At 38.5% G+C, this 12883-nt stretch overlaps 1 protein-coding gene across 2 annotated transcripts in view; it reads right to left on the reverse strand.

Moving 5' to 3' along the window:
• The window catches only part of ROCK1 (Rho associated coiled-coil containing protein kinase 1), a 166351-nt gene that overhangs the window by 38381 nt on the left and 115087 nt on the right, over positions 1 to 12883 (reverse strand). For both annotated transcript variants that reach the window (XM_054460337.2, XM_054460335.2), the window contains exons 17-18: positions 4924 to 5030; positions 3270 to 3420 (exon numbers count right to left, since the gene is read on the reverse strand). In XM_054460337.2, the coding sequence (XP_054316312.1) occupies positions 3270 to 3420; positions 4924 to 5030 (258 nt within the window). The remainder of the gene's footprint in view (positions 1 to 3269; positions 3421 to 4923; positions 5031 to 12883) is intronic.

The raw sequence follows: 12883 nt of genomic DNA on the forward strand, positions 1-12883 counted from the left end.
ACTTAGATACCAATTGACTATTTAACATCTCCACCTAGATATCTAATAATCTTATTAAAGTTAACATATCCACAATAGATGCCTTTACTTCTGGCCTATCCCCAAACCACTCCAACCCCAGTTAGTCTCAGTTTTTTTTTTTTTTTGAGACGGTGTCTCGCTCTGTCGCCCAGGATGGAATACAGTGGTGCAATCTCGACTCACTGCAACTTCTGCCTTCTGGGTTCTAAGAATACTCCTGCCTCAGCCTCCTGAGTAGCTGAGATTACAGGTACACACTACTACACGCAGCTAATTTTTGTATTTTTTAGTAGAGATGGGGTTTCACCATGTTGCCCAGGCTGGTCTCAAACTCCTGACCTCAAATGATCTGCCTGCCTTGGCCTCCCAAAGTGCTAGGATTACAGGTGTGAGTCCCCGCACCCGGCCTCTTTCTATCTAATTCATCACTCTTCTCCTCTATACCTCGACTTCTTTCCCTCTCTACTACTACCAGTGTTTACAGTCTATAACTTTCTAACTGATCTCCCTTTTTATCACTGTTCCCACTCTTGAAAGCGTTCCCCACAGAGCAGCGGGAATGATCTTTTAAAAATATAAATTACACATCCCAGAAGTTTAAAATGTGCTAGTGGCTTCATACAAATCTTAGAATAAGAATACTGAACTTACTATCACTTCTGCCTGGAATGTACTTTCTCCAGCTCATTTAACAGGTGGTTCATTTTGACTTTCAGTTCTTACTTCAAATATTACTAGCTCAGAAAGCCTTCCTCAGAACCCCCATCCAGGGCAGTCCCAAGTCAAAACAATCATATTAATATGTATTTCCTTCCCATTAATAATTACAAGCTGTAAATATTTTCATTTATGTATTCTTTTTTTTTTGTCTATCTTCACCAACTGAATGTAATCTCCGGGCTTCCTGTCAGTTTTATTCTCTGCGATATTCCCAGCTGTGCCTTGTCTGTAGTAGGCAGTCAATAATTAACTTAAGTGAAAGAAATAAAAGAAGCTCAATATGGCTGAAGCACAGGGTACACACAACAAAGTGTAGAGTAGTAAGACTGTAAAGACAGGCAGGTGTTAACTTAAAGATTCTGTATATACAAGGAGTTTGAAAGGTACCCTGCAAACAATGAAAAGCCACTAAAGGATTTTAAGGACAACCAAAATACGATTTGACTAAAAAGGAAAATTGTTCTAACCTAAGTGAGAACGACTGATGAGTAGAACAACTCTTGGCAAGATGATGATGTGATGTTCAGTAGCCAAGATAATAGCTACTGAAAACTTTCTATGCACAGGCACTTTACACGCATTTTTCATCTAACTTAGAATAGTTAGAGCAACACTGATCTGTCTGATTCCAAAGCCTTAGCTCATAAAGACCATATGGCCATTAACTAGGTTAGTGAGAATAAAGAATAAAAGCAGGTTTGATGGATAAGATTATGAGCTTTCTTTTGAGCAAAAATAATTTAAGATGCCAACACATCCAGACTGTAGTAGGTTAATAAGTAGAAGGTGAGGAAAAGACTTGTTAGAAGTTTGGATATTTTTAAATTTTTTTCTATAAAGAATCTGACACAATTGAAGTTTGACTATTTTATTAATTTATTTGAAATAAAACAGTAGTAATTAGTAAGGATCACAGATTGCTGCATGGATTTGTCTCTGTTTTTAAGATGGGAGACTTGTTCACGTTTACAGTAAGAAAGAAGACAATGGAGGTAAAAAGGTTGATGATATAGAAAAGAAAAAGAGATAAGATGAGATAAGAGGAGCTTACCCTCCTTTAAGATAACAGTGAAGATAATGAAGACAGGTAAAGAATAGGATAGATTGACAAGAAAACTAGATTTTGAGGAGTTCACACCTATGCTTTCATTATTTATTTGTGAAATAAGAATAAAATTCACCTAAAACTGGAGTGATAAAGAAACGGCATAGGAAACTTAAGATAAATAAAAATCTGGGAGAAGAAACTTATGACCGATATGTTTAAAAAAATTGACAGCCAGGCATGGTGGCTCATGCCTGTAATCCCAGCACTTTGGGAGGCCGAGGTGGAAGGATCCCTTGAGCCCAGGAGCTCAAGACCAGCCTGGACAACATGGTGAGACTCTTTCTTTACCAAAAATAAATAATTTTTTAAAATTGAAAAAAAACTGACAACTCAGGTTGTAGATAATGCATTGGACTAACACTCAACTGCTTGAAGAAAGTGGCTGGCTGGTCTGAACTAGGGTTGTGTTTGGAGGCATAACACAGTGGAAGTACAAAGAAATGAGAAAATTGAGGGTACAAAGCAAGATAGCAGATGAATTAACAGATGATGAGGTCCAGAGTGGATCATAAAGAAAATCAGGAAAAGGCTACTAAAAAACAGAGAAAAGACAGATTCCACTAACTTTTATAGGAAACAGAGTAGTAAACTGAGGGAACTAGAAGGTGAAATTGTGATCTTAAAAAATGGAAAGCATTGCCAGGCATGGTGTTTCATGCCTGTAATCCCAGCACTTTGGGAGGCCGAAGCATGTGGATCACCTGAGGTCAGGAGTTCGAGACCAGCCTGGCCAACATAGTGAAACTCTGTCTCTACTAAAAATGCAAAAATTAGCCGGGCATGGTGTCGGGTGCCTGTAATCCCAGCTACTCGGGAGGCTGAGGCAGGAGAATTGCTTGAACCTGGAGGCGGAGACTGCATTGAGCCGAGATCGCACCATTGCACTCCAGCATGGGAGACAAGAGCAAAACTTCGTCTCAAAAAAAAAAACCAAACAAACAAACAAACAAAAAACAAACAAAAGGAAAGTATCAAAAGGAAGGCATCCTCTTCTTGATTATAATTTATAATTTCTTTCTTCGAGACACAGTCTCACTCTGTTGCCCAGGCTGGAGAACAGTGGCGCCATCTCGGCTCACTGCAACCTCTGCCTCCTGGGTTCAAGTGATTCCCCTGCCTCAGCCTCCCCAGTAGCTGGGATTACAGGCGTGCAACACCACACCTGGCTAATTTTTTTTATTTTTAGTAGAGACGGGGTTTCACCACATTGGCCAGGCTGGTCTCAAACTCCCGGCCTCAAGTGACCCATTGGCTTCAGCCTCCCAAAGTGATGGGATTACAGGCATGAGCCACTGTGCCAGGCCTATAATTTATATTATAATTTCTACGAGTTATACAGTATAAAATTTTGACCAAAACCAAATTTTCTGTAGTCACTATTTAAAGCCAACTTTGTAAAAACATTAAAACTGACACTTACCACACATTGCCACAGACTTTGCCTCTTCAATAGATTGATGTTTGTCAGTTAAACGAGCTTTGGTTACTTTGTGTTCATTTACCTCTTGTTCTAACCGTTGTTGTAATGATTTAAGTTTGTAGTTTAAATCTATCTCTAAATTATTCTTTTCCTGTAAAATGGGAGTAGGAGTCATGTAATCAACTGTGCAGAAGGCATGCATGTTAGTAAACCTTACATTTAATATTCTGGAAGAGATATGCCTTATTTTAAAAATCACAATAAACACATATAATTAAAAGCAAAAGATAACCTTTTCTTTACCCCCACCCTTCCCATTTGAATCATTAACCATGGCAGAGGGCAGAACAAGGCTGTACTGGTGGTTATGTTCAGGACAGTTCATTGCTAAGATCAGAATAGAATAAGACAAATTTTCAGTTTATTTAAAAATTTCTGATACCATCTTTTTTTTTCTTTTTTTTTTTTTTTTTTTTTTAAAGAGATGAGGTCTCACTCTGTCACCCAGGCTGGAGTGCAGTGGCACCTTCTCAGCTCACTGCAGCCTTGAACTCCTGGGCTCAAGCTATCCTCCAGCCTTAGCCTCTGGAGTGGCTAGTATTACAGGCACGTGCCACCACACCTGGCTAATTTTTAAGCATTTTTTTGTAGAGATGGGGTCTCGCTCCACTGCCCAGGCTATTCTCAAACTCCTGGGCTCAAGCAATCCTCCTGTGTCAGCCTCCCAAAGTGTTGGGTCTACAGGCACGAGCCACCTTGCCTGGCCTGCTACCACTTTAAAAAAATATATTAAATGATCTTTATCTACATTTACATCTATATCCACATTTACTTTGCTTTCACACACAAAAAAAAAAAACAAAAAAAAAAAACCACAAAGTGTCCTGTGGCAAATCATTGACATAGAAAGGAAAAGTGAGTCAAAATATATTCCATTTCTGTTTGGGTACCCTTTTCTACTCTTCAAGCTTCTTTTATCCTATGTCCACATTTACACCAGCTTGGCCATCAAAAACTATTCTAATTGTGACAAAACATGTCCAAAGGACAAGATAAGTAGTGGCTTTTCTGATAATTTACCTGAGGTTCTATTGAACCTCCAACATTTCAGAGGCTTTGAAAAAGTGACAGCTGTATCTCTATATCATCTATTTAACTCTTAGCTAGGTATATAACAGAGAATAACCAATGAAATTTTTATTGTTAAGAAAATTCTAAATGCAAAGGCCAATCACTTTATGCTCTTTTCTATTTTGCTAACTGTAACAAAACAGAACAGGTACTCATCATCTACCACGTACTTATCTGTTGTTTTCCTTCTTCATAAGCCCTCACAGCACATTCATCTTACTCATGTACAAAGAAAATAGGGAAACATACTTTATAAAAAGGTATTTCCAAACCAAAGGAATCTGTGATGATCTGTTAACATGAAACATCTAATGCTCTCTAGGGTAAAAACAAAAATTACAAATAACAAAACCCTAAATAAGACATACATACATCCCCACATACAACCAATCAAACATAAAGACTTTTAGAAATGTAACTATATAAACATTAAGAATGAATGCTATTTTATAAAACCACCTAGTAGTCTATGATAATCAATAATTACTATTTTATAATAATTGGTATATGTTAAATCATTTACCTTTTCTGAGTGATTAAGCATGTCTTGAGCCTCTTTTCTTTCTCCTTCCACTTTTTCGAGATTATGTTTGAGATGCTTCACCTCCTCTTGTAAAGATGTAATTCGAGCTATCAAGAGAGAAAAAAGTTCAAGTCTGTAGTCATTGAAAGAAGTCTTTTTGTTCAGTATGACAATTTAGTTTTTTTAAAATGTGGTTTTTTTTAATGTATTAAGTTTCCTGATCTGATAAAATTTATTAAGTGTTTTCACAATAAACACAAGATATGGAATAAAAATATTAATGCTAATTGGATATAATCTAGTGCATATTCCTTATTTACAAGTAGCCAAAGAGATGAAGCCTCAGCTTGAGCTAGAAATCAGATCCAAGTCCTTACTGAGTGCTTTTTTTTGAGACAGAGTCTCGCCCTGTTGCCCAGGCTGGAGTGCAGTGGCACAATCTCGGCTCACTGCAAGCTCCGCCTCCCGGGTTCACGCCATTCTCCTGCCTCAGCCTCCCAAGTAGCTGGGACTACAGGCGCCTGCCACCATGCCCGGCTAATTTTTGTATATTTAGTAGAGACGGGGTTTCACCTTGTTAGCCAGGATGGTCTCGATCCCCTGACCTCGTGATCCGCCCACTTCAGCCTCCAAAAGTGCTGGGATTACAGGCGTGAGCCACCGCGCCCGGCACTGAGTGCTCATTCTAATCACATTAAAGGTGAGAGCCTTTAGTTAATTAAGGCAAGTATTAAGTGGTCCATATGTGCCAGACACTGCAAAGTGTTTAATAAAATTACTTTTAAACTTAATGGAGCCAAACTCTATTTTCATAGAAAACTAAGTTTTTAAGGAATTCAAGTACTCTAACAAAGCTTAGTTTTAACTTACCTGATGTTCATGCCTTGCAATGGTAGTAACTCATATATTTAGTAATTGTCTACTCATTAAAACATGCTTTAACCTTACGGGTATTTAAGGCATAAATATTTAATAAACACACAAATTTAACACGTATAGTATCTGACTTAATATACTTACATTGTCTAGCTTAAAATAAAAATTATATTTTCATATTTTGTGATTCAAAGCGGCCTAAGATTTGACAAGGAAAATAGATGAAGTACCAGATGGGCCAGTAAAACTTCTGTACTACTCAAAGTACAGTTTGACTTACTGTACGTGTCCCACTCTAAAATGTACTCTAGTCACCTCCCATATTTCAGGGTTTCTAAAGTAGTTCTTTAATAAACAAATAAATATTAAATCTTTGGCACCTGATAATGCATATTTGCTAGATTAGTTCTAGATCTAGAGAACAATGAAATAAATAATTTATTTACACACTCAAGATATTTTCATGTTGGAGTATGTTCATGTAGGAGAAAGAAACACCTGCTGCTTTCTTTCAAATCATTGACCAAAAATACAGAGTATGTGTGTGTTTGTGTGGACAGAGATAAAGCAAATGTGCTAAGATGTTTAAATGTTGAAGTGCTACTTAGAAATTATAATTTAAAAAATAAATGATATAATTATCTTTAAAATAGGCCAGGTGTAGTGGTTCACGCCTGTAATCCCAGCACTTTGGGAGGCTGAGGCAGGCAGATTGCCTGAGCTCAGGAGTTTGAGATCAGCTTAGGCAACATGGTGAAACCCTGTCTCAAACACAAAAATCAGCTGGGTGTGGTGACACAAGTCTGTAGTCCCAGCTGCTTGGGAGACTGAGGTGGGAGGATCGCTTGAGCCCAGGAGTTCTAGGAGAAAATCTGTTTTAAAAATCATTTAAAAAAATCTGTACAAAGATAGTAATTCAGATTAATCTTTGAATTTTTAATGTAGAAGCAGCTTACTACAAACCGGCTCCTAAGGAGACAAGATAATAAAACTATATGGGTTGAATCCACGCAAGATTCCTAGCAACCACATGAAAGAGACAAATTAAGTATAGTTTATTTTCCTCATTTACTCTGTCTGAAAAGAAATGTCGGAAATAAACTAGAACTTACCTGTGCAATACATGAAAGCAGAGAAGCTTTATATACAGAAAATATAAAAACATAGTGGGAGGAATAGGGGCCCAAACACTAGGTATCATAATCTAAGTTGATTAAAACAATAAAATTTCTAAAAGCTAATAGAAGATAATATCCTCATAATCTAGTCAAAGACTTTTTCGATAGGCCACACTAAAAACCACACTAACAATACAGAAAAAACTAGATATACTGGACTACATCAAATACAAGAAATTAAGACCTTTTGCTTATCCAAAAGCAGCACTGAGGAGTGAAAATGTTCCCACCATGCAGCAGGCTGACTACAGTTAACAATAACATGCTGCGTATTTCAAAATAGCTAGAACAGATGATTTTGAATGTTCTCACCATAGAGAAATGACAAATGTTTGAGGAGATGGACATACTAATTACCCTAATTTGATCATTACACATTGTATACGCGTACCAAAACATCCCATAAGTATGTACATTATGTGTCAATTAAAAATAAAACGGGGAGGCAGAGAAGGGCCAAATAGAAGCCTCCACCGATTGTCCTCCCTGCAGGAACACCAATTTGAACAACCATTCGCACAGAAAAGCACCTTCATAAGAACCAACAATCAGCTTAGTGATATGTATCAGCTTGGCCACGGTGGGGTACAGCACCAAGCAGGCTGTTGGGGCCCCCAGTTCCAGGTCCTGGTTCTTGGATGGCATTTCTGGACCTGCTCTGGGCCAGAGGGGAGCCCACTGCCCTGAAGGGAGAGTCCCAAGCCTGGCAGCATTCACCACAAGCTGACTGAAGAGCCCTGAGGCCTTGAATGAACATCGGCAGTCGCCAGGGGGCATTTGTTGCAGGCCTGGAGCAGTGGTGGCCACAGGGAGGGACTCTTCTGCTTGTGGAATAGGGAGGGAAGAATGGGAAGGGCTTTGACTTATGGCTTAGATACCAACTAAGCTGCAGTAGAATAGAGCACCTGGTAGATTCCTAAGGTTTCCAAATGTAGGCCCTGGCTCCCAGATGGTATCTATGGATCCACCTGGTACAAGACCGAGCACACCACCCTGAAGGGAGGGATACAAGCCTGGCTGGCTTCACCAACTGCTGATTATAGAGCCCTAGGACCTTGAGTGAACATAGGTAGTAGCCAAGCAGTAGTTACCACAGGCCTTGGGTGAGACCCAGTGCTGTGCTGGCTTCAGGTCTGACCCAGCACAGTTCCAGTGGTGGTGGCTACAAGGGTGATTGTGTAACCCCTCCCCAACCTCTCCCCGGCAGCTCAGCGCAGAGAGACTCCATTTGTTTGGGAGAAAGGGAAGAGAACAAGAGTCTCTGCATTATAATACAGATCATTCTTCCACATCTTACCCAAAATCACCAACATGGTTCCTCTAAGAGTCTGCAAGAGCACAGTATTACTGGGCTTGGGGTGCCTCCTAATACAGATATGGCTACAGTGACCAAAAACTTAAATCACAACACCTAAGTCCCTTCGAATACCTGGAAAGCCTTCCCAAAAAGGACAGGTACAAACAAGCCCAGGCTGCAATGACTACAATAAATACCTAACTCTTCAATGCCCAGACACCAACAAACATCCACAAACATCACGACCATTCAGGAAAACATAATCTCACCAAAGAAACTAAATAAGGCCCCAGGGACCAATCCTGGAGAGACAGAGATATAAGACCTTTCAGAAAGAGAATTTAAAATAGCTGTTTTGAGGAAAATCAAAGAAATTCAAGATAAAACAAAGAAGGAATTCAGAATCCCATCAGATAAATTTAACAAAAAGATTGAAATAAGTACAAAGAATCAAACAGAAATTCTGGAGTTGAAAAATGCAACCGACATACTGAAGAATGCATCAGGGTCTCTTACCAGCAGAAATGTTCAAGCAAAAGAAAGTATTAGTGAGCTTGAAGACAGAATATTTGAAAATACAGTCATAGGAGACAAAAAAGAATTAAAAAGAATGGAACATGCATATAAGATCTAGAAAACAGCCTCAAAAGAGTATCTAAGAGTTATTAGCCTTAAAGAGCAGGCAGGCAGAGAGATAGGGGTAGAAAGTTTACTCAAAGGGTAATAATACAGAACTTCCCAAACCTAGAAAAAGATATCAATATTCAAGCACAAGAAGGTTCTAAGGGTTCAGAGGTCTGACTCAGCACAGTTCCCGGGGTGGTGGCCACAGGGTAATGATAAGTACACTGAAAAACACTATTGTAACACTGTAATTGTGGTGTATAAATTATTCATATCTTGGGTAGAGAGACTAAAAGAACTGATCAAAAATAACAACTACAATACTTTCCAAGATGCAGTAAGATTATAAATAGAAGCAACGAAAAGTTAAGATGCAGGGGACTAAGTTAACGTGTAGAGTTTGTATTAGTTTTCTCTTTGCTTGTTTGTTAGTTTGTTAATGCAATCACTGTTAAGTCATCATCAGTTTAAAATAATGGGTTAGAGGATATTATTTGCAAGCCTCATGGTAACCTCAAATCAAAAGACATACAACAGATAGATACCCAAAAAATAAGAAGCAAGAAATTAAAACCTATCACCAGAGAAAATCATGTTCATTAAGAGGAAACAGAAAGGAAGGAAAGAAGGAAGAGAAGACCACAAAACAATCACAAAAAAATAACAAAATGGCAGGAATATGTCCCTACTTATTAACAATAACAGTGAATGCGGATGAACTAAACTGCCCAATTGAAAGACATGGAGTGGCTGAATGGACCAAAAAACAAACAAACAAAAAAACAGAACCCAATGATCTGTTGACTACAAGAAACACACTTCATGTATAAAGATACACATAGACATACACAGAGAAAACAAGGGGATGGAAACAGATATTCCATGCCAATTAAAACAAAAACAAAAAAAGAGCAGTAGCAGTTATACTTGTATCAGACAAAACAGATTTCAAGACAAAAACTATAAAAAGGCACAGAAAAGGTCATAATGTAATGATAAAGGGGTCAATTCAGCAAGAGAATATAACAATTGTAAATACAGATGCATCCAACACTGGAGCAACCAGATATACAAAGCAGATATTGTTAGAGCTAAAGACAGGGATAGACCCCAATCCTGGAGACTTCAACTCCTCACTTTCAGCACTGGACAGATCATCCAGACAGAAAATCAACAAAGAAAACATCAGATTTAATCTGCACTATAGACCAAATGGGACCTCATAAATATTTACAGAACATTTCATCCAACAGCCACAGAATATACATTCTCCTTAGCATAAGGATCATTCTCAAGGACAGACCATATGTTACGCCACAAAGCAAGTCTTGAAAAATTCAAAAAAAGTAAAATTATATCATGTATGTATCTTCTCTGACCACAATGAAACAAAACTAGAAATCAATAACAAGTGGATTTTTTTTTTTTGAGACGAAGTTTCGCTCTTGTACCCCAGGCTAGAGTACAAATGGCGTGATCTTGGCTCACTGCAACCTCCGACTTCCGGGTTCAAGCGATTCTCCTGCCTCAGCCTCCCAAGTAGCTGGGACTACAGGTGCCTGCAACCACTCCTGGCTAATTTTTGTATTTTTAGTAGAGACGGGGTTGCACCATGTTGGCCAGGCTGGTCTCGAACTTCTGACCTCAAGTGATCCACCCGCCTCGGCCTCCCAAAGTGCTGGGATGACAGGCATGAGCCATCATGCCTGGCCAAAAAGTGGAATTTTTGAAATGATACAAATACCTGGAAATTAAAGAATATGCTCCTGAATGACCAGTGGATTGATGAAGAAATCAAGAAGAAAATTAAAATATTTCCTGAAACAAATGATAATGAAAACAAAACACACAAAAGCCTATGGGATACAGTGAAAGCAGTACTAATAGGAAAGCTTATAGCTCTGAGCATCTACATCAAAAAGGTAGAAAAAGTTTCAATAAACAACTTAATGATACATCTTAAAGAACTAGAAAAGCCAGAGCAAATCAAACCCAAAATTAGTAGAAGAAAATAAATAATAAAGATCAGACACATGCAACCTACCAAGATTGAACCATGAAGAAACCCAAAACCTAAACAGACAAATAACAAGTAACGAGATCTAAGCTGTAATAAAAAGTCTTCCAGCAAATAAAAGCACAGGACTGAATGACTTCAATGCTAAATTTTACCACACTTTTTTTTCTGAGACAGAATTTTGCTCTGTCGCCCAGGCTGGAGCGCAGTGATGCAATCTCAGCTCACTGCCACCTCCGCCTCCCGGGTTCAAGCGATTCTCCTGCCTCAGCCTCCCGAGTAGCTGGGATTACAGACATGCACCACCATGCCCAGCTAATTTTGTATTTTTAGTACAGATGGGGTTTCTCCATGTTGGCCAGGCCAGGCTGGTCTGGAACTCCAGACCTCAAGTGATCCACCCGCCTTGACCTCTCAAAGTGCTGGGATTACAATCGTGAGCCACCGCATCTGGCCCTTACCAAACATTTAAAGATGAACAAATAACAATCCTACTCAAATTATTTCAAAGAATAGAGGAGGAGAGAATGTTTCCAAACTCATTCTACAAGGCCAGTATTACCTTGATACCAAAACCAGATGAAGACACATTTTAAAAGACAAACAAACAAAAAAGCTATAGGCCAATATTCACGATGAACACACATGCAAAAACCCTCAACAAGATGCTAGCAAACCAAATTCCACAATACATTAACAAGTTCATTCATCATGACAAATACCATTTGCTGAAATATCATTGTTTTAGCAAAAAGCTAATTTAAATATGTTAAAATGCCAAAATAAAATATAAAATTTACAAAAAGGCATAATCTACAAAAAGGCATTGAGTCCCACCAAGAACATACAAAAATTAAAAATAAATTAATAGGCAAGATATAAGAAGAAAATGCACATTAAGAAAAAGCCTCAGAGTCAGATACATTTAATATCATTTATAATACAAATTTTAATCCACCCAGAAGATACAGGTGTCAAAATCTTACACACCAAAAAACACTGCATTAAAAATATGTAAAGCAAGGTATTCATGAAATACCCACAGGTAACGTCATACTCAATGGACAATCTAAAAAGAAAATTGAGAAAATTCCCTTTACAAGAGCATCAAAAAGAATAAAATACCCAGGAAGAAATTTGTATATAGAAAACTAAAAACAAACACACAAACGAACAAAAACACTGCTGAAACACATTTTAAAAGATCTAAATAAATGAAAATATATCCTTGTTCATGGACTGGAAGACTTAATATTAGTTTTGGTTTTTTTTGAGACAAGGTCTGCCTCTGTCAGCCAGGCTGGAGCACTGGGAAACAGGCGTGCACCACCACACCTGGCTAATTTTTCATTTTTTGTAAAGACAGGCTCTGCCATGTTGCTCAGGGCGGGTCTCAAACTCCTGTGCTCAAGTGATCTGCCTACCTTGGCTTCCCAAAATGCTGAGATTACAGGCGTGAGCCACTGCGCCTGGCTGGAAGATTTAATATTGTTAAGATGGCAATATTACACAAAGTAATCTACAGATTCAAAGAAATTGTTATCAAAATTCTAAAGGTCTTTTTTGCAGAAATGGAAAAGCCAATCCTCAAATTCACATAGAATTGCAAAGAACCCTGAACACGTAAAACATACTGAAGAACAACAACAAACTCGGAGGGCTCAAACTTCCTGATTTCAAAACTTACTACAAAGCTACAGTGAACAAAACAAAACAGTGTGGTACATGCTGGCATAAGGACAAACACACAGACCAATGGAATAGGGTTGAGAATCCAGAATATCATAGATGCATGATATCTATAGTCAATTGATTTTCTTTTTTTTTTGGAGACAGGGTCTCACTGTGTTCACCCATGCTGGAGGAGTGCAGTGGGGCAATCTTGGCTCACTGCAACTGCTGCCTCCCAGGCTCAAGTGATCCTCCGGCCTCAGTCCCCCGAGTAGCTGGGACTACAGGTGCGTGCCA

This window comes from Pongo pygmaeus, chromosome 17, assembly GCF_028885625.2.
Source record: "Pongo pygmaeus isolate AG05252 chromosome 17, NHGRI_mPonPyg2-v2.0_pri, whole genome shotgun sequence".
Taxonomy (NCBI): domain Eukaryota; kingdom Metazoa; phylum Chordata; class Mammalia; order Primates; family Hominidae; genus Pongo; species Pongo pygmaeus.